The following is a 23,921-nucleotide window of genomic DNA, read 5'->3' on the forward strand; positions in this document are numbered from 1 at the left end:
AATGCCTTGGGGATGTCAGAGGAGAACAACAGGGCTGCTTCAAGCTGATAGGAAGGCAACAGGAAGTCAAATAAGGTGAGCAGAAGAGCATCTCTGAATGTGCAGCAGCAGAAGACCACACCGGCTGCTTCTCCTGTCAGCTAAGAACAGGAAACTGAGGCTGCAGATAACACTGGACAGCAGAGGATTGGAAAATGTTTCCTGGTCTGATGAGTCTCAGTTTCTGCTCCAACATTCAGACTTAGGGTCAGAATTTGGCATAAACAGCATGAAATCATGGATCCATCCTGGTTCCTAGCAGCAGTTCACACTTTGGGCTCCTTAGTACCACCTGAGCATCGTTTAAACCCCACAGCCTCTCTGAGTACAGCACACCCTGTGATCCACAGTACACAACTCAGCATGTCACTGAGCTCAGATCATCTCATGCTTTCTTGAACATGACGGTGAATTCACTGCACTCAGATGGTCTCCACAGTCAGCAGATCTCGGTCCAGTGGAGCACCTTTGGGATGTGGAGGAGCAGGAGATTCCCATCATGGATGCAGCTGACACATCTGCAGCAGCTGTGATGCTGTCAGGTCAGCACAGAGCTGAATGTCTGAGGAACATGTGGTTTCTTGATCTTGATGCCATGATGTTGTGTTTGAAGGAATTCTTGGTCAACACAGTCTTTATAGAATAACATAAGGTTTATTATAAAAGACAATGTCAAAATACAGACATCTGGGTGAGAAGGAAGGCCAATGATCTTCTGCACCCCGAACAAAGAAACTTACAGACTTATATAGGCTTTAACATATAGTAGACGCGCTGCCACACAGACTGGTTCAAACCAGCTTTCTTGGGGGGTCAGAGAATCCTCAGTTTTACAACTTTCCTTTTTTGGTCAAGATAAACAGTGAAGATGAGCTCCCAAACCTGAGAAGGCCTCTTGCTGGAATGTTCTTACACCGTTAGGAGACAACATACATGCAGTTTCACATACAGTAGGCGTTTCAGAGACTACAAACGTTTCCAGCAGCTTGTTGAATTTATGAAGAACTGAAGCAGATTTGGTTAACTCATCAGTCAGCCCACACAGATGGTCATCAGCTCGATAAATGAGCCCTGAGTTCATCAGTACGAGTGCGCTCACATGAAGAGGTGCTGCTGACACCATGTGACCAATCACAGATGTGGACAGGTCTATGACAGCAGAACAGCTGATTGTACAGCAGAAGATAAAACTATCATTTATAAAAATATGAAGAGGTAAAACAAACAACATGAATGAATAATTTTCCTAAATATGGGATAAATAAAGGATTTCTTATTGTTCGTGTTACAGGCTGAAAGCAGCAGAGTGTGAGTGTGTGAGCTTTGGTCAGAAACAGCTGTTAATAAAGTTTCACCTGTTTGAAGCCACTGAGGGCAGTTATAGGACAATAACACTGCTGTAGTGTTCTTTCACAGGAAGCTCGCAGGTGTGACATCACTTCCTGAGTTTCTTACTCTGGACCCTCCTGTGCTGAGGTCTGAGGGAGCTCTCTGAGTGTCTCTGAGATCTCTGTCCTCCAACCTGCTCCAGGTGAGGCTGCACTCTACGTTGCCATGGTGATGTCCAGTACAGGTGCTGTCAGCTGTTACACGTCAGTAACGCTCAGAGGAGAGAAGAGCTGGAACCTAAAGTCTGGTCTTTGTAGCAGAGCTGGAGACGTGTGGTCACATGCTTTATGACACGCCCCCTTTTTTCTTACTGCCTGTGAGCTTAAATACTTCATACCTGTAATCATACCTGTAATTGTGAGCGCTGAAGTTCGCATCCATATGTTGATGTTTTTGTGGCCAGGCACACACACACACACACAGGCACACACACACACAGACACACACACACACAGGCACACACACACACAGACACACACACACACACAGGCACAAACTCCTCCCTCTCTTGCCTCCATACCTTCTCTTCCTGAAGCAGAGGAGCTGCTGCTGTTCCAGAGCTCTCAGAGGAACTTTGCATCATGTTCTGTTGTGTTAAGAAGACGAGGACTCTGGAGCTTTCATCGTTGTGCGTCTGTGTTCTGACTGTGGCTGCAGTAACAACAGGACATGGAAACGGTAAGAAAACCGAGGCTGAGTAGCTGCCGTCTGTCTATCAGTTCATCACAGCAGCTTCCTCATATTTTAAAGTGCTTTTAAAGGATCTGAGCTGTGAACTGTTCCTTTAATGCTGGTGTTGCTGTGTTTTCCTCACTCACATTCAGACGCTGCAAAACTGTCAGTGATGAGTAAACAACATATTTTCATTATGCACTTTAAAATAAATAATAATTTTTATTTATGTGAGTGCTGAGTGTGTTCTCAGCACTCTCCTTTCTATCACATTTTACCCTGCTGTCCCATCACAGTGATGGGGGGGGAGACAAACGCTGGGCTGTGTGCTGTGATGAAGGAGATCTGAAATGAAAACCCAGCAGACCTGTTGGTTGATTAGATGTCAGAGGGATTTGGTCTGATCTATCAGAAGAAATCATTGAATGTTAATGATGTCACTGGTCATGCTCAGTACACTTATGGTTCAGACACAGTGTTCTGCACTGTGAGGAAAGTGAAGCAGAGGACTCGATGCTGCTGCTCGTGTTCTCAGTAAGAACAGAACATGTTCGGTCAGGTTGGCTCGTCACGGCTCAAACACAGGAGGCTATAAAAGGGTCTCAGGATGACTCTCATCAGGAAGAGACACGGGAATGTTAAAAATCCTCCTTCCTGTGCTGTAGCTTTGTGCTGTGTTCACAGGTGCAGCTCCAAAGCCGTTTGTTGGGATCCTGAACACCACGGAGCACAGAGTGCAGCTGAAGTGTGAGGTTCGAGGCGCTGCTCCGAAGCCTAGAGTAGCCTGGCAGGACAGCGATGGGAACATCCTCCGTGCTGAGAAGCCACAGGTGTCACACAGAGACGGATGCTATCACATCACCCTCCTCACCACTGTCACCAGGACGATGACCAACCACTTCCTCTGCGTGGTCACGCAGGTGGAGCTCAGCCATGTGACCGAGGAGGAGATCCACGTTCCAGGTGAGATCGGAGACGCTCATTTAAAGCTTCTGACAGTACTTTATGCTGTGTGCACTTACACCAGGCTTCTGTAATGTGTTTCAGACAAACTGTTTGAGTCCTGCGATGAAGTCGGTGTGATCATTTCTGTGTTTGCTTCGGGATTTTGTGTTGCTGTGTTTGCAGCTCTGTTGCTCTTCTCAGCCTGCATCAAATGCTGCTGATGTTGATGTGTCTAAATGATGGCCTCAAACACATGCTGCGGTCTGACCTGTTCCTTATTCACAGCTGGTTTGTACAGCCTCTGGTTTTAATGCTCACATATTGATTTGTACTAAAATTGTGTTACAGAAAATTAAAGTGGGGTAAATGGTGACTGAGTGCATGATGCTCATTAAAATGATATTTTTCCTCCCCTTTATTTTTCAAAGATAAACATCATGGTTCCCATTGAAACACATTCATATTTTTATCCCCTCTGAATTCAAACGGAGGCTCGGCCCTTTATTGACCCATTGTTGTGCTGTACGCTGGTGTCAGAGCTCCATCCATCAGGTGGAGGGTGGAAGTGTGGGTGGGCTGATCCACGGCTGCTAAAGCTGGTTCTTAGGATGTGTCACCTCTCTGGCTGGGAGGAAGCCCAGGCTAACATGAAGAGACACTGGCTGTGTGTGTTGGCTCAGCTTCAGGAACTCTGGAGGTGGCCTCAGTGGGAGGGTGGGGGAGCGTGTAGTTGTACGGCTCAGTGCCTGCTGGTGTTTTCCTACATCTTTGAGTTCCCACTGTCAGCTGTACTTGTACACCAAACAGCAGCTCCTGACCTTCATGGTGCTCCTGGCCAGCATGCTTGAAGGTGCTCCAGCTGGGACCTCCGTCGGCCTACAGGTGGACTTCATGTGTAATGACAGTGAGGCCTGGAGGAGACGATTGTGAGGAAACATCTGCTCAGTCTGAAGCCCAGATGTTCTGTTATTGGGCTTCTCTGGATCGTTTTGCCCAAAAATGTGACTGTGATGAGATCCAGAAAGGATGGAAGTTGTTTTTAATGAATGATGATGAGATATAATAAAATAAGCAATAACTTTACTGAACGTGTTTTGAAACTATGATCAATACTGTGTATGTTTGTCTTTAATAATATAAAAATCCTCCCTCTGAAAATAAAGAGCTGTGTCTAAAATGCTGTAACACTACTTTGTTAAACCCGTCAAATTAAAGCTGAAACCTTCGTGTGTGTGTGTGTGTGTGTGTGTGGGGAGGGGGGGGCTCACATGCTCTTTTGTGTGGACTCTTTATTTTAATCTTCAAATTCAGCGTCCATCACTGTGGCACTGAGCTCAGCAGGTACAGAGGTGTACCTGAGTGCTCAGCTGTCAGCCTTCCAACCACCAATACATGACAGCATTACAAAGACATGCAAGGACGCCCGTTTCAGGCAGAGCGTTGGTGCAACGCTGCCTGTTTGAACACTTTTACAAACAAGCAGCAACAAAGTGGAACACAGCAGCAGCTCCACTGTTTGTGAGTCAGGGCTTCCACAGCAGCTGAAGAGGTGGCAGCAGACAGAACTTTGTTGAGGAGCTCCACAAACTCTCAGCAGCAGGTCATCAAACACGACTGTCAGTGTTTCCCACAGATTTAGATGTTTGTGGGGTGGGTGGGGGTGTACACACTGCAACGAGAAGAAAACGAGCTTTCTGAACAATGACACAGTTTATGAGTTTCTTCTTTGCAGTTAACGTGCTGAGTACTTCATGATGACTCCTGAGCAGGTGCTCCTGCTGCAAATAGCTCATCCTGATGCTCCATCTTGTACTGCTGCTGGTTGTCCTCGTGTCCTCGGTGTTGCTGCACATCAGTCTCCACCTGGTCCTGGTCAGAGTGACCCTTCAGCTCTCAACAGGTCTGTCGAGGTCTATCTGTAGTCCAGAAGGGGGATGTTAGACACACGCACACACACACACGCGTGAGTATTGAAAAGGTAGATTTTGAAAGTTGCCTAAATGAACATGAACAGCTTTTCTGAATCTGACTTTTTCAGGTTCTGGAGTTTTAGTAAACCGGTTGCACCAAGTATAATACACAGAAACTAAAATACACCTGAGCTGTACAGATCTAATTTTTGATGCAGTGCAGGCAGCGGGGGTTCGCGTCCTGGCCCATTGTGTCTCTCTCCACTGTCACAAAAAGCCACTGTGGCCAAAAATGCAAAAAAATCAATTTCATAGAGACACACAGGGAAGTGTGTTCTTTGTTTCCTCCCAAAAATCCTCAGTTTTGTTCAGTTCAGTTGTAAATTAAGACTTAATGTTGACTTTGGTGACAAACTGCAGTCTGAATGTCTTCAAACACATTCTTCAAGTTAAAAATGCTGATGAGCTTTATTAATTGGCTGCAGCCTGTTGCCTGTTTAATTATCAGCACGGTTTTGTTAAGTGCAGCTGCACCTCTGCCCCCCCCCCGTCTCCACGTGTGTGCAGCCAACCACATTCTGATTCATGGTTATTCTTTCTGAGTTTATGGGGTGGGGCCCTGCAGTAATTCCTGAGACAGGACTGTGCATGCTTACAGCTACAAACTTCTGAGAAAGTGACGGCGTCTTCAGGAGAACTGAAGTTCTCTGAAAGCACGGGTGGTTTGTGTGGACTGATCTCTCATCAAACCTGCTGCACAGACAAGAGTGAGAAGCAGTTACTGTTTATGTTATGGTGACAGTCACAGGTTTAAAAAGGTGTAAAACCTGTGACTGTTTCACAACCTGCTGTGAGACTGAGCTGCATGACTGGGAAAGGCTGGGATGTAAAGCTTAAACACACACACACACACACAGAAACTTGCATGATGTTATAACTCTGTTGTGCTTTTAGAGGACCTTCCTCCTATATTTTGAGTATAGGTGTGAAGTTTCCAGTATTTTATCTATTATTTATCGATGTCGTGATGGAAGATGTCCAAGTGACCACAGACAGACGGGGACCCGCTGTGCTGCAGCTTAAAGGACAACATTGGAGTATTTCAGACCCCACATCCAGCGCGGCCCCCCCGATCAAACCTGTGACACTTACAGGCAACAAACCCAGAAACTACAGAAAACACCTGCTGGAGGCTGGTCGATAAAGCTCGTCCACACCTGCAACTGATGCCAAAAAAGCCAGAGCGTGGCACAATAACCCCCCCAGGCCCTGCAGGTCAGCCCACAGCTGACATAAGACTGAAGTCACCAAGAGAAACAGAAGCAGAGTGAGGGGATCTTAGCCCGCTGTGCTAACCTGCTTCTGCTACTGTCTGTGTATAAAAACATTATATTCTAACACTGTGGTTCCCAAAGTTAAGAGTGCTATGGCCCACTTATAAACCAGAAAATCCTGTGAATGAGTCAGAGAAGCTCACACCTGTCTGTGACAGAGAACCTCACACCTGTCTGTGACAGAGAACCTCACACCTGTCTGTGACAGAGAAGCTCACACCTGTCTGTGACAGAGAAGCTCACACCTGTCTGTGACCTCAGAGCTGGGCAGTGTGGGTTAATGAGCTCTTCACAGCAGTTGGGACCTTTGTGTGTCTCGTTGAGGTGCTCACACAAAGACAGTGAAAGATTTTCTCTTCAGTGAACTGCAGCTCTGTGCAGAGATGAGATCTGCCTCTCTGACAGGTGCTTTTGTTTGTGTGGCTCACAGGAGGCTGTAACCTTTTTACTAACAGCTGTAGTTTTCAGCCTAAAGTGATCAGGTTAAACCTGACAGTTTGATGAACTGCAGTGAGTCTGTGCTGCATGACTTCAGTCAGGTCAAACACACGCATCCTCCTTCCTCCTTACAGCCTGTGTGGAGGAAGACTCGTCCGTTCCTGCTCCCGCCTGTGTCACCATCCCGATGTGGGACACCTGCGGATTCTCAGATTTGGTTCAGTTTTCAGGTTTGCCTGATGGTGCAGGAACCTTCTAACCTTTTGGATCTCCTGGTTAACCTCTTTCTTCAGCTCCATCCATGATTCTCTTATTTAAACTGAACTCACGACAGTTTGTTCTGATGAAACGCAGCATCTCAGGGAAGAGATGGACCCAGGAACACTATAATACCCCCCCTTCTTCCTGCTGCGTTCACAGGTGCAGCTCCAAAGCCTTTTGCTGGGATCCTGAATGTCACAGAGGGCGGGGTTCTGCTGAAGTGTGAGGTTCCAGGTGCTTCTCCAAAGCCTAAAGTAGAGTGGCAGGACAGCGATGGGAACCTCCTTCCTGCTGAGGAGCCACAGGTGTCACACAGAGGAGACCTCTACTACATCACCCTCCTCACCACGGTGACCAGGACCAACACCAACCGCTTCCTCTGTGTGGCCACACAGGAGGAGCTCAGCCATGTGATCCACGATGAGATCCACGTTCCAGGTGAGCTTTCAGTCTGTGAGTAATGTTGTGTTTTTATGCTTCATGCAGGGCTGTAAAAAAGTCTTTGCCTCCTCCTGATTTCTTAGGTTTTTCCATATCACATGTTTCAGATCACTGAGTAAATTTAAATACAAAGATAACCTGAGCAAACATAAAATGCAGTTTTTAAACCATGATTTCATTGAAGACAACAAAGCTATCCTAACCTGCCTGCCCTCTGTGTAAAAGTAACCCCCCCCCCCAAAACCTGATGGTGCCCCCTCGGCAGCACCAGCTGCCTTCGAGCCTTTATGATGACTGACAGTGAGAGTTTCTCATCGCTGTGGAGGAACTTTGGTCTGCAGGACTGTTTGAATTCACTCTGGAGGGTTTTCCGGCATGATGACCTGTTAAAGGTCAAATCACCTCAGTCTGATTTAAATCTGACTCGGCCGCTCCAAAACCTTCACTTAGGGTTTGTTTGAGGTGCTCAGAGGTGGACCTGCTGCTGTGTTTCTGACCATCGTCCTGCTTCAGTGAGCTTCAGGGTGGAGGCTCTCCTTCAGGATCTTCTGGTAGAGCAGAATTCATGGTTCCATCAGTTACAGCAAAGCAGCCCCAGACCTTCACAATCCCACAACCATGTCTGACTTTATGAAATGCTGTGTTAGTTTATGCAGATGTGACGGGACTCAAACCTTCCAGAAAGTTCAGCTTCTTTAAGAGTGACAAATGTGCCAAAACCCAACAAACACAGAAATCAGGGATCCTGTTCCACAGCACTGTGTGTGTTTCCTGTAGAAAGCAGCGTGCTGCTAACAGCAGCCTCTGTAATGTGTTTCAGAGCAGCTGTTTGAGTCCTGCCTCGGAGACGGCGTGCTCACGGCTGCGTTTGTTTGTGGCGTTTACTCTGCTGTCTGTGTGTGTTCTCTACATCATGTTCTGGGAAAAGCTAAATCCTGTTAATGAGCTGCAGACTGCTCAAACCAAGCAGCTTTTTTTGTTCACAGAGACGACAATTAAACAAGGATTACACCCCCCCGATTACCGTTCAGCCTGGACTGAGGCATCAAACCGGATACAAATCAATAAAGCAGAAACCACATTTAGTTTATTAACTGTTTAAAATCACACTTAATTAATGATGTACTGATTTAAAAACAATAATGTAAACATGTATGGTTACAGTCTCTCTCTGCCTTCCTACACTTTTGTCAGTGAGTGTGTGCGATGATTTCAGGTGTGTGCGACATAATGAAATGTGTGTTACCTGCTTTAATAAAGGTTATGTTGACTCACTGCTCCCTCTTGTGGTGCAGATTGGTGTTCCACAGCACAGGCAGACCCTAGATCAGCTTCAGTTACCTGTTCAACAAGAGAAACAGGTTTTTGGACCTGAAGCTCTTGTTCTGTTCATGTTAGAAGGGTTTAACCTATTTTCAAACACCAGAAATCCTCTGTTGGAAAACTGAAGGCAAACGTGTGAATGACATCATCACAGCTGACATCATCACAGCTCCTGCACAGGTGAGCAGTTGGAGCTGCACTGTTGAAGTGGTTCTCCATCCAGAGTTTGATCCTCTTCTCTTCTTCATGTGTCCTCTGAGGATGACGAGTAAACCATCAGAGAAACAACTGTATCCGTTTTAAAGGGTTTGTCAGAGAATTAAAGACTCTGAATAAGCTGTAACAGCAGGTCTGATTCACTGATATTCATCAATCGCTGACTCATGATGAAAATACCACAACCACTATTAATACTACTGCTGTTACTGATGTTTAATAACATGAATTATTAAACTTTGTATGCTCTTTGACTTTGGAGATGAACTCATTTTAAGTGACTGATATTCAAAATTTAACCCCAAATTACTTTGAATTATCTTTGACAAATAATCTGAATTTAAAAGAATTTAAAAGACTTTAAAAGATAAAAACTGAAGTTTGATACTTTAAATACAGAATTTATTGCATCTACGTAATAGAAAAAATCTTTATAAAAATCTCTAAAAACTCATAAAAATATGATCTTTGTGAAGCTGTTAAATATATTTTGTGGAAAGCAGATTAGTTGTTAAATAACTATTAAAAAAATCCCAAACTGTTTTATTCTACAGAGAGAGAATAATAGTTTAACCCCCAGCTGTAAGTTTGCTCACTTACACAGAAATGAACCGTCTCTAATTTTATTTTAGTTTAATGCAGAGACAGAATATGAACCAAAAATGCAGAAAAACCCATAAAAGTTATGAACTGGTTTGTATGTCACTGAGTGAACATGACTGTACTTGGCAGAGAAACTCTTGTTGGTGAGCACAGCAGTGAGACTCTTGGAGTTGGTCTTCAGGTTTGCTCACATCTCAGGAGGGATTCAGGACCACTGCTCTTCACACAAACTCTCTGAATCCTTCAGGATTCTTCGCTGCTGCTTGGAAACTCCAAGCTTCAGGTCCTCCCTGTAGGACTGAGGTCTGGAGTCTGGCTCAGTCACTCCATGACCTTCATGTGTTTCTTCTTTAGCCGCTCCTTTGTTGCTATGTTGTGGGTCATTGTGATGCTGGAGGACCCGTCCATGACTCATCTCCTGGCTGGCTGGGAGAAGGAGGTTCTCCTCCAAGACTTTACAGTAAATGGTCCTGTCCATTGTTCCCTCAGTGTGGTGAAGGCATCCTGTCCCCTCAGCAGGAAAACAGCCAAAGCATCATGTCTCGACCTCTGAGCTCACTCTGAGGATGCTGTTCTTGGGTCAGACTCAGCATTTCTCTTCCTCCAAACACGGCGGGTCGAGTTGATACCAAAGAGCTCGACTGGTTTCCTCTGACCACAGCACTTCCTCCCAAACCCTCCCTGAATCATTCAGATGTTCACTGGCAGGTTTAGGATGGATCTGTACACGTGGCTTCCTGAGCAGGGGGAGTTTGTGGGTGCTGCAGGATTTCAGTCCATTACAGTGTGTCACAGATGGTGCTCTTGGAGACTGTGGTCCCTTTCATATTTCTCCCATTTCTAAATAACTACACCAACAGTTGTCACCTTCTCACTGAGCTCCTTGCTGATGGTAATTCATTGTGCAGGTCTACATTCTTGTCCCTGTGACAGCTCCTTGGTCTCACCCATGGAGGAGAGGATGGAGGAAACTGATTGTGTGGACAGGTTTATACACACACGATCAGACTGTAATCTGTGTGCCAACATTTCTGCACCGAGGAGCTGGTCCGGTCTGGACCAGCTGGTTAGAAATAAATACAGAAATTACTTTTAAAAATGTGAGTATTGAGAAGTTGATGCTCTCTTACAGCAGAGATGTTTCACTGAGTTACTGCTGACAGGAAGAGCTGAGCAACAGTAACTGGTTCATATCTGAGTAGCTTTTATGGAGGATGTTGGGCTTTACAGAGTACAGAGTTGGTGATATCTCTGGATCCAGAGTCACTTTGCTTGGTGTGCCAGAATGCTGAGAGGCTTCCAGCTGTCATCTCCTGCTTTAGTCATCAAAGGTCAGCTAACAGCTAGTTTGGGACTGCAGCAGCCTGTTGCCTGCTTACAGTGTTCAGTGCAGCTCCAGTAGATGCTGCAGAGTCTACCATCCCAGCACACAGCCACAGATTTCTGTGTGTTTCCTGTGTTGATGGGTGAGGCCCTGCAGTCATTCCTGAAACAGGCCTGCACATGTTCGAGGCTCTCCTACAGGAACTTCTAGGAGAGGTGACGCTGTTCCCACAGTGGGTGCAGTTCTCTGAGAACAGGCGGCTCTCTCATCCACAGACAGAGGACAGGATGGAGACGAATCTTTGTTAATGTTATTACTAAAGGATTCATGTTAATGGCACAGTTTGGTGAACTGCAGTGAGTCTGTGCTGCATGACTTCAGTCAGGTCAAACACACGCGTCCTCCTTCCTCCTTACAGCCTGTGTGGAGGAAGACTCGTCCGTTCCTGCTCTCGCCTGTGTCACCGTCCCGGTGTGGGAGACCTGCGGACGCTCGGATTTGGTTCAGGTTTCAGGTTTGCCTGATGGTGCAGGAACCTTCTAACCTTCTGGATCTGTTACAGACGCAGCAAAGAACAGACTTGATCCAGCAGCATGATTTTATCAGAGCTTTTCTCTCTGTGCCTCTTTCCTCTGACTGTGTCTGCAGTCACAGCAGCACCTGGTAAGAAATCATCTTCATCCTCCTCTGAATGTATCAGCATCTTCCTGACAGGATGTTCTGATTCTGTTAGAATTCACACAGACTCTAAATGCTGGAAACCTCTTAAATACCTCAGATCCAGACCACTGACTCCTGTATATGTGGTTATTACTCAGAGATAAAGTGTGGTGATGATGATGATGATGATGATGATGATGATGATGATGATGATGATGATGATGATGATGATGTGCTGGGAACTGGCAGCCCGGTCTCACGGCAGGTTGTGGAGTTAAACCTTCAGCTTCCAGTCTGATAATAAGAACTGAGAAACTCTGAGATCAAACTCACCTGCAGAGCTGCTACCCACACAGTCTTCTGTGTGGAGGGAAATAATAACAATAATAATAACAATAATAATGACAATAATAATAACAATAATAATGACAATAATATTAACAATAATAATAACAATAATAATGACAATAATAATAACAATAACAATGACAATAATAATAACAATAATAATGACAATAATATTAACAATAATAATAACAATAAAAATAACAATAATAATAACAATAATAATGACAATAATAATAACAATAATAATGACAATAATAATAACAATAATAATGACAATAATAATGACAAAGAGTTGTTTATTTTGTTATTGATGATTTGTGCCGAGAAGTCTGACCCGGAAGGCTGACAGCAGGAAGCACAGATGACTTCAGCTGCTTCTATGACAGAAATAACACACACACACACACACACACACACACACACACACACACACACACACACACACACACACACACAGAGCACTGAGATTAAAGGAGCTCAAATAAAAATACTCACGCTGACTTCCATAAATGGTTTGGTCATGTGACTCAAAATTTTGCGCTCTAAAATGATTTCTAATCATTTTCTTTATTGAAACATTTGTGTGTTACAAAATAATGACATAACTATAAAGCAGCAAGACATCCAGAAAAGTCCACGAGCAGGTCGTCAACATAAAGAAGCACTTAAGCCCCCCCCCATAAAAGGAAAAGGGTTCTTAAACATAACTGAGACACGAGACACGGGAAAGTTTGTTCAATTGAAAGATGCAACGCTGGGACACACATATACATTAACACACCCACATATACACTCACACACAGCTCTATACAACGTACACACAAACCCATGCACACCTGCATACATATACCTATTCATACATTAAGTAAAATCTATAATACAGCAAGAAAAAACCCATCAAATTAAATAAACTACAGCACAGTGGCACAATGGTTGTTAGCACTGCTGCCTCACAGCAAAAAGGTCCTCGGTTCGATTCCACCTTGGCCTGGGCCTCCCTGTGTGGAGTTTGCAGGTTCTCCCTGTGTCTGCGTGGGTTTCCTCCCACAGTCCAAAGTTACTGGGGTTAGGTTAATTGGTCACTCTAAATTGCCCACAGGTGTGGATGGTTGTCTGTCTCTCTGTGTCGGCCCTGCCTTTGAGACCTGTACAGGTGTACCCTGCCTTTAGCCCTGTGATAGGGGGATAGGCTCCAGGCCCCCACGACCCTGAACAGGATAAGTGGAAGAGGATGGATGGATGGAACAAATAAGTAGGCAATAGTAATAATCTCGCTCGTTCACCTGTCCCCCTGCTCCGGAGTGATGTTGCTCTTCCCGATGCAGCCATGTTTGGTTAAATGACCTTGACCTAAATGAGGGTTACTTCTCTAACTTAATACAACTTAAGATCTCCCAGAGATACCAGTTATGGGTGGAGGAGAAAACCATTTCCACTGCAAAAGAATCGCACACCCACCCAGCAGGATGCAAAAGGTCACCACACGTTGTTTTGCTGCTGGAGGTCGAGAGGAACTCCAGACAGAGCTACAGTACGATCTGAATCTAAGGTCAGTCCTAGTGAGTGTCATGGAAATATCAGAGCCAAAGGCTGACGGTTTGGGGCAGCACCAGAACACATCTGGCACATCTGGCACAGGCATTGGACCGCCCCCAAAATATTCTAGCTAGCCTGGTGTTAGTGAGATGAAGTTTGAGCAGCACTCTGAATTACAATAATCTAATGAATGAATACACAATGAATACAGCCTGATTAAAACAAGAGCCCACTGTTTATCAGAGATAGATGTTACCAGATCAGGAGAGTTTAAGGGCATTCACAGAGCCACCGTCTGAAGGTAAAACCACTTCAATATGAAACAGAGCCATTAATAAAACTGGATTCTAATGTTTCTAATGAACCGTTGTTTCAGCTGAGATGAAGTGTTATTGATGAGCTCTTTGTTGGGACATCTTCCTCTGTATTATCTGTATATGTTGTTTTGTTCTGAAGTTATGCTTCATTGTTCAGGCCCAGGACCCGTCACTGTGGTTGTACCTGCAGGAAGTTACATCATCTTACCGTGCTCCCTCAGCACCCAGGAGAGCCTCGGGCAGAAGCGCTTTGATTGGAAGAAAGACGATCAGAGGGAGGTGTTCGTGTATGATGCCGGCCTTCATTTCAATAACGGCCTTCCGGGTCAGGACGAGCTCTTCAGAGGACGGGTCTCTCACTTTGCAGACCGGCTGCAGTTCGGTAACGCCTCCATAACCATCAGAAACACCAGGGTGGCTGACAGTGGAGACTACACCTGTGCTTTTCCACTTCATCAGAGAGAAACGTGTAACATCACCCTTCTTGTTGGTGAGTTTTATCTGTCAAATCATCCTGAATCTGTTTGCTTCCTGAACCAAGTGCTTTAAAAAACAAAGTGGAGAAGGAAAACGGTGAAATATTCCCTTAGTGTTATTTTCCTTTGTTTTGGTTCAAGATGTTCAAGATGTGGAAAATACATTTTTACTTTAGTCCTTCAGAGCTTACTTTGATCAAACAAACTTTATAGATCCTGGAGTCTGAGAGCTGATTTGAACAAAAGAACAAACAAATGAACAAACAATGTTAAAGAAGCCAAAGAGACGAGGCTCCGCCTTGTCTGCTTTTTCTGCCGCTGAGAGCTGGAAAACGTTCATATCATCACTGTAACTTTTTACCCTAACATAATAAAACTGCACAGTGATTAAATATGAGTAATCCTTCTGCAGCAGAGAAATGTTAGTGATGATGTCAGTGCGGTCCTCTGTGCTGTGAGGACGCTGACAGGTGAGGGCATGCTCGGTGCTGCTGCTTCATGAGAACACAGTGCTCTCAGGCAGGTTGGCTCATAGGACAATAAATCAGCAGCAGCAAACATTTTTAATCACCCTACCTGCACGCAGAGGCGGGCATCGCTTCAGTGGTATTTATCTAAAACCTGTGAGAGAGGGCGCTGTTGAGCCACAACACTTCATATGTAGGGATGTCATTGGTGATTATGGCATTGCTTATAGATCACAACAGAGTGACAGATCAAAGGATTTGACACACTCACAGAGAGGACCAGTGCAACACTGACTGACCCAGTTAACAGCATGCAGCGTTTCACTGAAGGAACCTTACTGTGAAAGCTTCGTTCTTCAGAGAGGAAAACTTCCATCTCTAACCCTTATGAAACGCAGCATCTCAGGGAAGAGATGGACCCAGGAACATTATAACACCCCCCCTTCTTCCTGCTGCGTTCACAGGTGCAGCTCCAAAGCCTTTTGTTGGGATCCTGAATGTCACAGAGGGCGGGGTTCTGCTGAAGTGTGAGGTTCCAGGTGCTTCTCCAAAGCCTAAAGTAGAGTGGCAGGACAGCGATGGGAACCTCCTTCCTGCTGAGGAGCCACAGGTGTCACACAGAGGAGACCTCTACTACATCACCCTCCTCACCACGGTGACCAGGACCAACACCAACCGCTTCCTCTGTGTGGCCACACAGGAGGAGCTCAGCCATGTGATCCACGATGAGTTCCACGTTCCAGGTGAGCTTTCAGTCTGTGAGTAATGTTCTATTATTCTGTACATAGCATTAAACAGCAGCCTCTGTAATGTGTTTCAGAGCAGCTGTTTGAGTCCTGCCTCGGAGTCGGCGTGCTCATAGCTGCGTTTGTTTGCGGCGTTTTCTCTGTTGTCGTACTTATCGCTCTGTCTGTGTGTGTTCTCTACATCACCGTGTAATCCAGCTTTAAAGGTAGGTTTGAATCCCTCTCTGATTTAGAGATAACAGGATGAAGTTTACTAATATTTAATTCCTGGCAGGGGTGCAAATGAGGAAGTCTGGTTCTCATTCTCAATTATCTGACCTCCAGGGTTTTATGTAATTCTGTAACAGTGATATAAAGCTGAATATCATCAGCATAGCAATGATTAAAAATGTAAGTAAATGATCTTAAAATGATCTTAAAAGCTGAGAGGAATGCTGAAGGTGATGATGTGTTTGTAGATGTTGCAGCAAAAACACTTCTATGAGAGAAGAATGAAGGAAAGTGCTGCGTCAGATCCTCCCACACAGCCTCTGTGCTCAGTGGGATAAAGGCAGAGTTTAAGGCCTCTCCAGAAGTCAGACTGAAACTTTGTGAGGACGTTAAAGTCCTCCAGAGCGTCAAACAGCTGCTGTGCACCTTTGCTGAGACGAGCCTGTAACTGTGAAACACTGATGACAAGTTTCTTTCAACAGTGTGGGAATAAAAGCATTTTTTAAATAATGATACCCTGAAATCAGTGAGGAGTTCATTAGATGATGGCCCAGCAGCAGCCTTCATTGATGGCCGTCTCTGGGTGGATTTCTGATCCGGCCCCACTCGACCACCCGCGGCCTTCCTGCGCGTGGAGGATAAATGAGTCCTGTGTCCACTTTAGAGGACAGTCTGTGTGCGTTCTCACAGCCTTCTCCTCACTGAGTCCCGGCCCATTAGAGGAGCAGTAAAGAGGCTGAACACTGAAGTGCAGTGGAGAAGCTGGCTGGCCTCAGTGGGACAAACCACAGATTTACAGTCCTGCCATTTTTTGCCAGCAGCCAATCAGACCTCAAAGATTCTCTCATGAGCCTCCAGAATGTGTGATTATTAAAAAGAGGAGTGTGCCATTATCAAACTGGGTCGGGGCCAGATGCTGCTGGATTTTTACTACTGAGTAAAAATATTTCAGTGGTCCTATAAAAACCTTCGTATGAGAGTTTAATAAAACTCTCCTCCTTGTATTTGTGTGTCTGTTGTGTATATTTGTGTAGCTGCCAGAAAAGTGAAACTCCTCTGCAGCCACACGGCTGAGTGGAGAGTTTATATTATTGAGCTAAAACTGAACCAAAATGACTGAATTTATGAACAGATTATTCAGTCTCCACCTTCCTCTTCCTCTTCCTCTCTGCCCCAACCCCCCGCTTCCTCTCTCTTCCATTACTTCCAGGTGGATGGCTGCTCTCTCAGTCTCATCGGGGTGAACATCAGCTAGATTTTCATTTAAAACATATTCAACAGTTTGACTTGTTCGGTGTTTCACAATAAAAGCCTGGTCAGGTGTGCTGGGTCCGCTGTGGTACCTCCTGCTGTCTGTGGGCTCATTCTCCACGTTTCACTGAGTGCAGAGTTCAGAGGGGTTCATGAAGGAGCTGAGCTGCTTTGGCTCAGGGAGGAAAATCATCTCAACAAGATATTGTAAGAAACAATAATCCTGTGTGTCGCTGATGATCCACAGCAAAGGGCTGAGCTGAATGTGGACTGAATGTAGAGCTCATCATATTTCTATTAGAAATCTGTTATTGATGATTGGCTGCAGGTGTGAGTGTGTCTCTGTGTCAGTGCTGCCACAGACCTGCACAGGTGTGCCCGACTCTCACTCTGACAGACTGAAGAAGATAAGCTGAAGACAGAAGGATGGATGGATAATAACTGCAGTAATAACAAGAGTAACACAAGCAAACATCATAATGCTAAAAATAAAATGTAACAAGTAAAATGAAATATTTCTCAATAACAGATCTAAACCACATTGTGACCGTCTCTCTGGTCATTCAGAAGCAGATGCTGCTCCTCCTGCCCGTCACTGGTACCTCCACCCACTGCACAGTCCTCAGTGTTTCTGCAGGTGACCTCGAGGTGCACGAGGGGAAGAGGGATGGAGGCAGCTCAGTTCCCCGTGGAGCTCCTGCCCAGCCTCATACAGTCAGTCATCCATCAGATAGTGCAGGGGCTCACCTGTGGTCTCAGGTGGGCTGTCTGTGTACGCTGGGGTCAGTGGATCCAGGAAGTGTCTCCTGTCATGATTAGTTTAAAAACACGGAAATAAAGAACTGGAAAAGGAGCAGCAGAGGCGCGACTCAGAGAGGAGGACGAGCCTGCAGGAGAACGGAGTTGATTATCGATGGTTTTTGACCCCCCCCCCCCTTTCTTCTCCATAACAAAGATAGGTGCAGAGAGCTCTGGAGGTTCTACGGTGTGGAACACAGTCCCCTGCAGAACGTGGTTCTAAAGGCATCCTAACCAACTGCTCTGAAAACACTTAACGAGCACGTGCACAGGAGTGACGTGCAGAACACCAACACTCACACTGTAAATATGGTTCACAATAGTTGAATCTTTTCAAAGTGTGGTGCTGTGCTGGGAGCACAAGCCTGGCCTGGAGTGCAGGGCCCAGAAGCACCACCAGAGTTATCTGCTTGGTTATAGACAGAAAAAGGTGGTCACTCAAAGAAATAATCAAATACTGAGCTTGCATCCTTTTTTCTTTTTTTTTTTTTAAGAGTTTCCACACACTTTAAAAAGCCTTGTGTTAGTGGGAGTGGGGTTCCACATGAAATCTTGGGACTCCAGGTCTTCATCAGGCTGGCCACCTCCTAATGGCACAGTGGACTTTCCCTCCTGGGGCTCCCTTTGCATGCAGGCTCTCATCAGCTGTTCACAGTCCAGTCCTTCGTTAAAACACTCCAAATAACTTTTATTAAATGAATCCTCCTTCCAATGAAACTGGACTCCTTTAAAAACTCAAAACCATCCAGGCCAGGTAAAAGATCCAGGTCCACTTTGAGCAGCTGCTCCTGTGCAGCAGGAACCAGAGGTGGTCAAAGGACGAGACGTTTTGCTGCAGGTGATGATGTCACTGTGGCTGACTCTACGCCCCCTCATGGATTAGGGGTTAGGGGTCACTGAAAGTAAATCACTGATTTTTATGGAAAATCGTCCCCTTGGTTGTTCTCGTTGTTCCGCAGAGATCGATGGGGAGGTTAGTCCTGCAGAGGGTCAGCTCTGTCAGCCTGGGGGGAAATATTAATACCATGTTTACTGTATGAAGACAATGTGAGGCCTGCCCACGGCCCATTCATCCACACAGTGGTAAAATTATGGCCAGTTTACTGAGTAGTTGGAGATTTTTGAAAATAATTTAATAAATGATTCAGAGAGTAATAACACATCATCTGCATAAAGGGGGTTATGTTTAGTATTAGATGTATTTAATGCTGATGTGTTTCCAATCAGAAGATCATTCTTCAAACCCAAATTTCAGCTGACTGTTAAATGCTTTTTCTGATTCAGGTGTTATTTATTGATAAAGCTGATAGATGATGACTTTAATAAAACCTGCCTGGTTGTTTTTAGCAGGCTTGTAGAGCCTCACTTATCATTTTCTATCTGCATCTTCAGACAGTGTGTGTAATGATCTTTAATTTGTTTTAGCAGTAAAGTGATCATTGGAGGAGGAAGGTGCTCATACATTCCTCAGTCATTCCTGTCAGGAATCCCAGCAGGGAAGACACCTGGTCAGGTGTTACTGAACACCTGAGTATCAATAATCAAAGAATTAACAGGATCAATTCCTCTGGAGATCCAGGTTTATCCACAGTGCTAGCTCGACCTTGTGCTAAATGAAGTAGGTCTGTAGTGCTGAAGTATTCGTTTAGTGTGTGAGATGATGTCGCTCCTTTTAACAGCTTTGGCAGGTGTTTGGAGAAGCATTTATTTCTGGCTGTTCACTCCACACACACACACACACACACACACACACACACACACACACACACACACACACACACACACACACACACACACACACACACACACACACACACGTCTTGATCCATTAGCAGAGAAGTGTTAAAGCGCCCTCTGGTGGTTGACCGTTGTTGGAGGTGAGGGACTGAACTGGACCGAAAATCAGCAGCAGCTCTGATGAGAGATGGATCCAAATTTGAAATCTTTGGTTCAAGTCATCATCAGTGTGTACGAGGAGGTCGGGAGAGGTCAGGAGAGGTCAGCGTCTGCAGCCATCTGTGAAACATGGTCTGAGCTGCATTTCAGTGGTGTTGTCATGGCTGATGCTTTATGAACACAGAAACTTACCATCTGATTGGCAGCAGCTTCATGTCTCAGCATCATAATGATCCCTGGATATAAGCACACAGGTGAAGTCTATTAGTGATGGATCAGGAGCCTGGACCTCAGCATCACAGCAGCAGTGTGGGATCATCCTGACTGAGAACAGACCCAGAGGCACAAACATCCACAGAAGAGCTTTGGAGGTCCTTCAGGAACCCTGGAGAACCGTTCCTGCAGACTCAGAGAGGATAAAGGAGGTCACACTGAACTCTGCCTGTGTTCTGTTTCCATTTGTTTATTATTTACATAACTCCTATTTTCCTATCAACAATGAGTGGGGTATTTAGACCCTTTTAAAGGTCACAATCCTACATAACAGTACAAAAGTTTATTAAAATATGCTTACTGTACACAAAGTATGTAGAATAAAGTGCATATTATTGTAGTTATTAATTCATTGTGACCTGACTTCCATGATCAAATTTAAAGGAACTCATGTATTACATAAAGTTTTAATTCTCTTCCAGCTGAAGCTGAAACTTACCTGGAAATATTCGATAAGTGATGTAAGAAGATGAAAAATGTGTCAGAGGGCCAAAATATCTGAGCCCACACAGATGTGATGATGACCTCATGAATCAAACAGAGGAAAATAGAAAGTGGAGTTTACTGTGAAAGAAGGACAGGCTGAATCCAGTCTGAGTCCATAAAACATCATCGTTTAATGTTTGTCATTAATCATGAATCCACAACACAGCAGTTTGTTTAGTGAGTAGGAAAAGTGAGTATTTACATCTACCGTCATACACGTCACAGTTTATACTCATGCTAACACAACAAAGACTTTTATATACAGGAAATACGATCAGCATCAGCATACAAAGGAGTGCCATCGCTGGAACTGCAAAATACACAGAATCATCCTAAACGTCTCGTCAGCTGCCTGAAATCATCCCAAAGATCAGACTAAATGAACTCGAGCTGCTGCCGGGGTTTAAAAACTGTTTTACATCAGAAAATACAAAGCAAGACGATCACAGTCTACATGTATACAAGGTCCGCCCTTTATGACCGCTATAAATACACAATCCTGCTTTATGTACACACAAATGGACCCGTGAGCTCCCCCCCCACGACTCACCTGCCTGCTGACATGTTCACCAGAGGAAACCAGATCTGACCATGAAGGGGCTTTGCATAGTTCATCCTCACCTGACTCATTCACTGAAACACTTCATCACTGCAGCTTATTACTTTAAAGGGACAGTTCACAGCTAAATCAGGGTTGTGTCATTTGCATCTACTTTGTTTGGAGTGAATTACCCAGTGTGGAGCTGTGGACAGTCCCGCCTCCCTTTGTGACAGAACTGAACCGGATCTGTGGTCCTCAAAGAATCTAATAAAAACGCACGTGTGCAGTTTCTCTCTGTTATCTACATCCACCAACCAAGGAAAAGCACAGCCAGGTCACCCTTCAGTGAGGATTATGAAACTGGCCATCAGTGTCACATCCTGTCACATCCTGCCAGGCCGGCGAGTTTTAGAAAAGATGGCCGCCGCCCCGGTGATGGTTGAAGCTTCAGGCCGAGCGTTATTGCTGACGCCATCTTGGCTTTTTGGAAACCAGACATGATGTCTGAAGCTGAGGGATGAAGCACATTCATGCAGTAACAACCTGTCAGTCACACATGGGAATGCACTGCTTCATCCTCTGTTGAAATGAACATCTGAGTCCGGAAACTAGCGACACTCACTGGGTTTACTGAGGTCATAGGTCAGGGTCGTTTCCTCAGACTTCTGCACATCTCACTAATTCTGCAACAAGAGTAGCAGCCCTCTGCTGGCCATGGGAAAGAACGCAGGTTTAAGGTCCTTCCACCTTAGCTTTACTTTTCAGACATGGAAGCTATGTCCATCTTTTATATACAGGCCCAATCCCCACAGACTGTGAGGAAAGGACGGTTACTGAGGACAAGACATGAAAAGGCATCAGAGTAAAACTAACTGTACAACACGAGAGGAGCTGCAACACAAAGGATACGAGAACATTTACAGAACGTGTGTCAGAAAGTGCTCTCACATACACGATCGTACCATAATGAGCTGCAAACGTAGATGCATCATTTAAATGTGTGACCGCTCATTCCTGAGTGGGGCGCTGTGATTGGGCCGTGCAGAGCGAGACAGTCTGCAGGATCAGATCAGTGAAAACAGGAAACCTCTCACAACAAGGTCTGTGGAGCTTTGCACTTAGTATTTCTCAGCATCACTGCAGAGTATCTCAGATTCAATACTTTTATATTAAAAATAAAGCAAAAATCTCAGCGAGCTGCTCTAAAAGGATAAACAGATGATTTTGTCTGAACGGTTCCTTTAGTGCTGTGACGTCAGTCCGCCTGCTGCGCTCTCTGGATGATAGAATCACAAACACACTGCAGTGCTTTCATTATTGCACAGTTTATTTCTCATTATTGAAACGCTTCTCTAACCTGCCTGCTTCACTATCTGCACCATCCCAGCTGACAGTCTGGATGCACCACTTTTTTAGGCTCAGGACTGCAGCAGCACGCCGCCCGCGGCACGACTAACGGCGACCGCGGCACGACTAACGGCGACCGCGGCACGACTAACGGCGACCGCGGCACGACTAACAGCGACCGCGGCACGACTAACAGCGACCGCGGCAGGCCCGCGATGCTTTAGAGAAACTGAAGCAGAAAGACAGAAACGCGTTTAAAAAGCCTCCGGTAAGATCTGTCACTAAAGGTTTCTCACAGCAGGAGGAAAATGAGGTGATTTCTATCTCTGTATAAACTTTGTGCAGATCTTCATCTTTTGTAAAAGCAACACATCAAAGTGCTCTGAGAAACTTTGAGGGGTTTTAGGGCTGCTGTTTAACAGAGGTAATAGGTCACTGCCATAATCAGCTGCACTCAGCATTAATACTCAGTGACAGCAGTGCTTCAGCTCAGCATCTTCTCTCCAACTTTGGCACAAAGATGAGAAAAAAGGCTCCGAGTTTATTCATGAAGCTAAAAACCTACAAACAGAACAGGCTCATTTCTGCAGCAGCATCATAGTGCTGAAAAATGGAGCCTGTGCAGGTATAATCCACCTGTAACAATCAAACTCTATGAGACCCTGCAGGGTGTCGCGGTCTCTGTGAGGACGACACTTTAATGAGCTGCTTCATTTTTATATGTGGGGGGGAAAGCAGTAAATTAGTAAAAAAAAATAAAAATCAACTTGGAAAGAGTCAGACTGCAGAGCTCCATAACACCGCTGCTCTGAACCTCCACTACACCTCTGCTAAGCTCCACCCCCTACCTGTACTTTATGGTGAATAATCAAACGCACGGGTGCAGCAGGTCCATGATGGCTGCTGTTCCATTCAGCTCACCAAGTCAGTGAATGCAGCACACACACACACACACACACACACACACACACACACACACACACACACACACACACACACACACACACACACACACACACACAGCAGCTTTAAACTGAACCATGCTTTTACTTTTGGACTCTACTAGAGAAGCTCTGTATGATTCATAGTTAAAAAATAACAGCTGATCTTCTACACTCCACCTGAGTCTCTCTAAGGCCACCCTCCCTTTCAAAAGACTGGCTTCTGATTGGCTGCCCTTTGTAAACAGAAGGTTAGGGTGGGGTCTCTGTGCCTGGGTGGACCACATTAAGGGTATTCCCTGTCATCCAGAGCCAAGAATGCACTGAGCTCACTGTGTGGCCGTGTTACTGTGAGGGTGACAGAAACTCCTGGAACAGGATTTGAACCATAAACCATCATGAAGCCAAACGAGGCCGTCTGCAGCTGCTGCCTCCAAACGCCTCACAGACCTCCACTGTGGAGTGACCCTCCTCACTCTCTGTTTTATAGATGCTCTTTTACATGATGCATATTTTTATTTATGCTTTTACCATCTTTTTTCATCATTTCATCAGCTGTTTATTTTTCTAACAGCTTTATTCTTTAACATGAATTTAGCATTTTTCTGTGATCTTTCCCTCAGTCTTATCCTCCTCATATTCTGCACTTGCTTTTCTGTCAAAGCACTTTGCCATATAAATAAAGTTATTAGTTGTTATTATAAATAAAGTAGCTTCAGGCGGACATTTGATG

At 45.1% G+C, this 23,921-nt stretch overlaps 1 protein-coding gene across 2 annotated transcripts; it reads left to right on the plus strand.

Moving 5' to 3' along the window:
- Nucleotides 1-1,496: 1,496 nt before the first annotated feature.
- Nucleotides 1,497-17,261, plus strand: LOC115777798 (butyrophilin-like protein 2). Of its 2 annotated transcripts, XM_030725786.1 has the most exons (8): nt 1,497-1,570; nt 1,967-2,106; nt 2,785-3,063; nt 7,148-7,426; nt 13,914-14,246; nt 15,164-15,442; nt 15,520-15,651; nt 16,866-17,261. In XM_030725786.1, the coding sequence occupies exons 2-7, from the start codon at nt 2,010-2,012 to the stop codon at nt 15,636-15,638; spliced, it is 1,386 nt and encodes a 461-aa protein (XP_030581646.1). In that variant the 5' UTR covers nt 1,497-1,570; nt 1,967-2,009; the 3' UTR covers nt 15,639-15,651; nt 16,866-17,261. The 2 variants fall into 2 exon arrangements, 1 of the variants encoding a protein (XP_030581646.1); XR_004019689.1 differs by lacking the exon at nt 1,497-1,570 and having other exon boundaries at nt 1,752-2,106; nt 15,525-15,651; nt 16,866-16,879.
- Nucleotides 17,262-23,921: the final 6,660 nt, after the last annotated feature.

Source organism: Archocentrus centrarchus, unplaced genomic scaffold, assembly GCF_007364275.1.
Source record: "Archocentrus centrarchus isolate MPI-CPG fArcCen1 unplaced genomic scaffold, fArcCen1 scaffold_76_ctg1, whole genome shotgun sequence".
Taxonomy (NCBI): domain Eukaryota; kingdom Metazoa; phylum Chordata; class Actinopteri; order Cichliformes; family Cichlidae; genus Archocentrus; species Archocentrus centrarchus.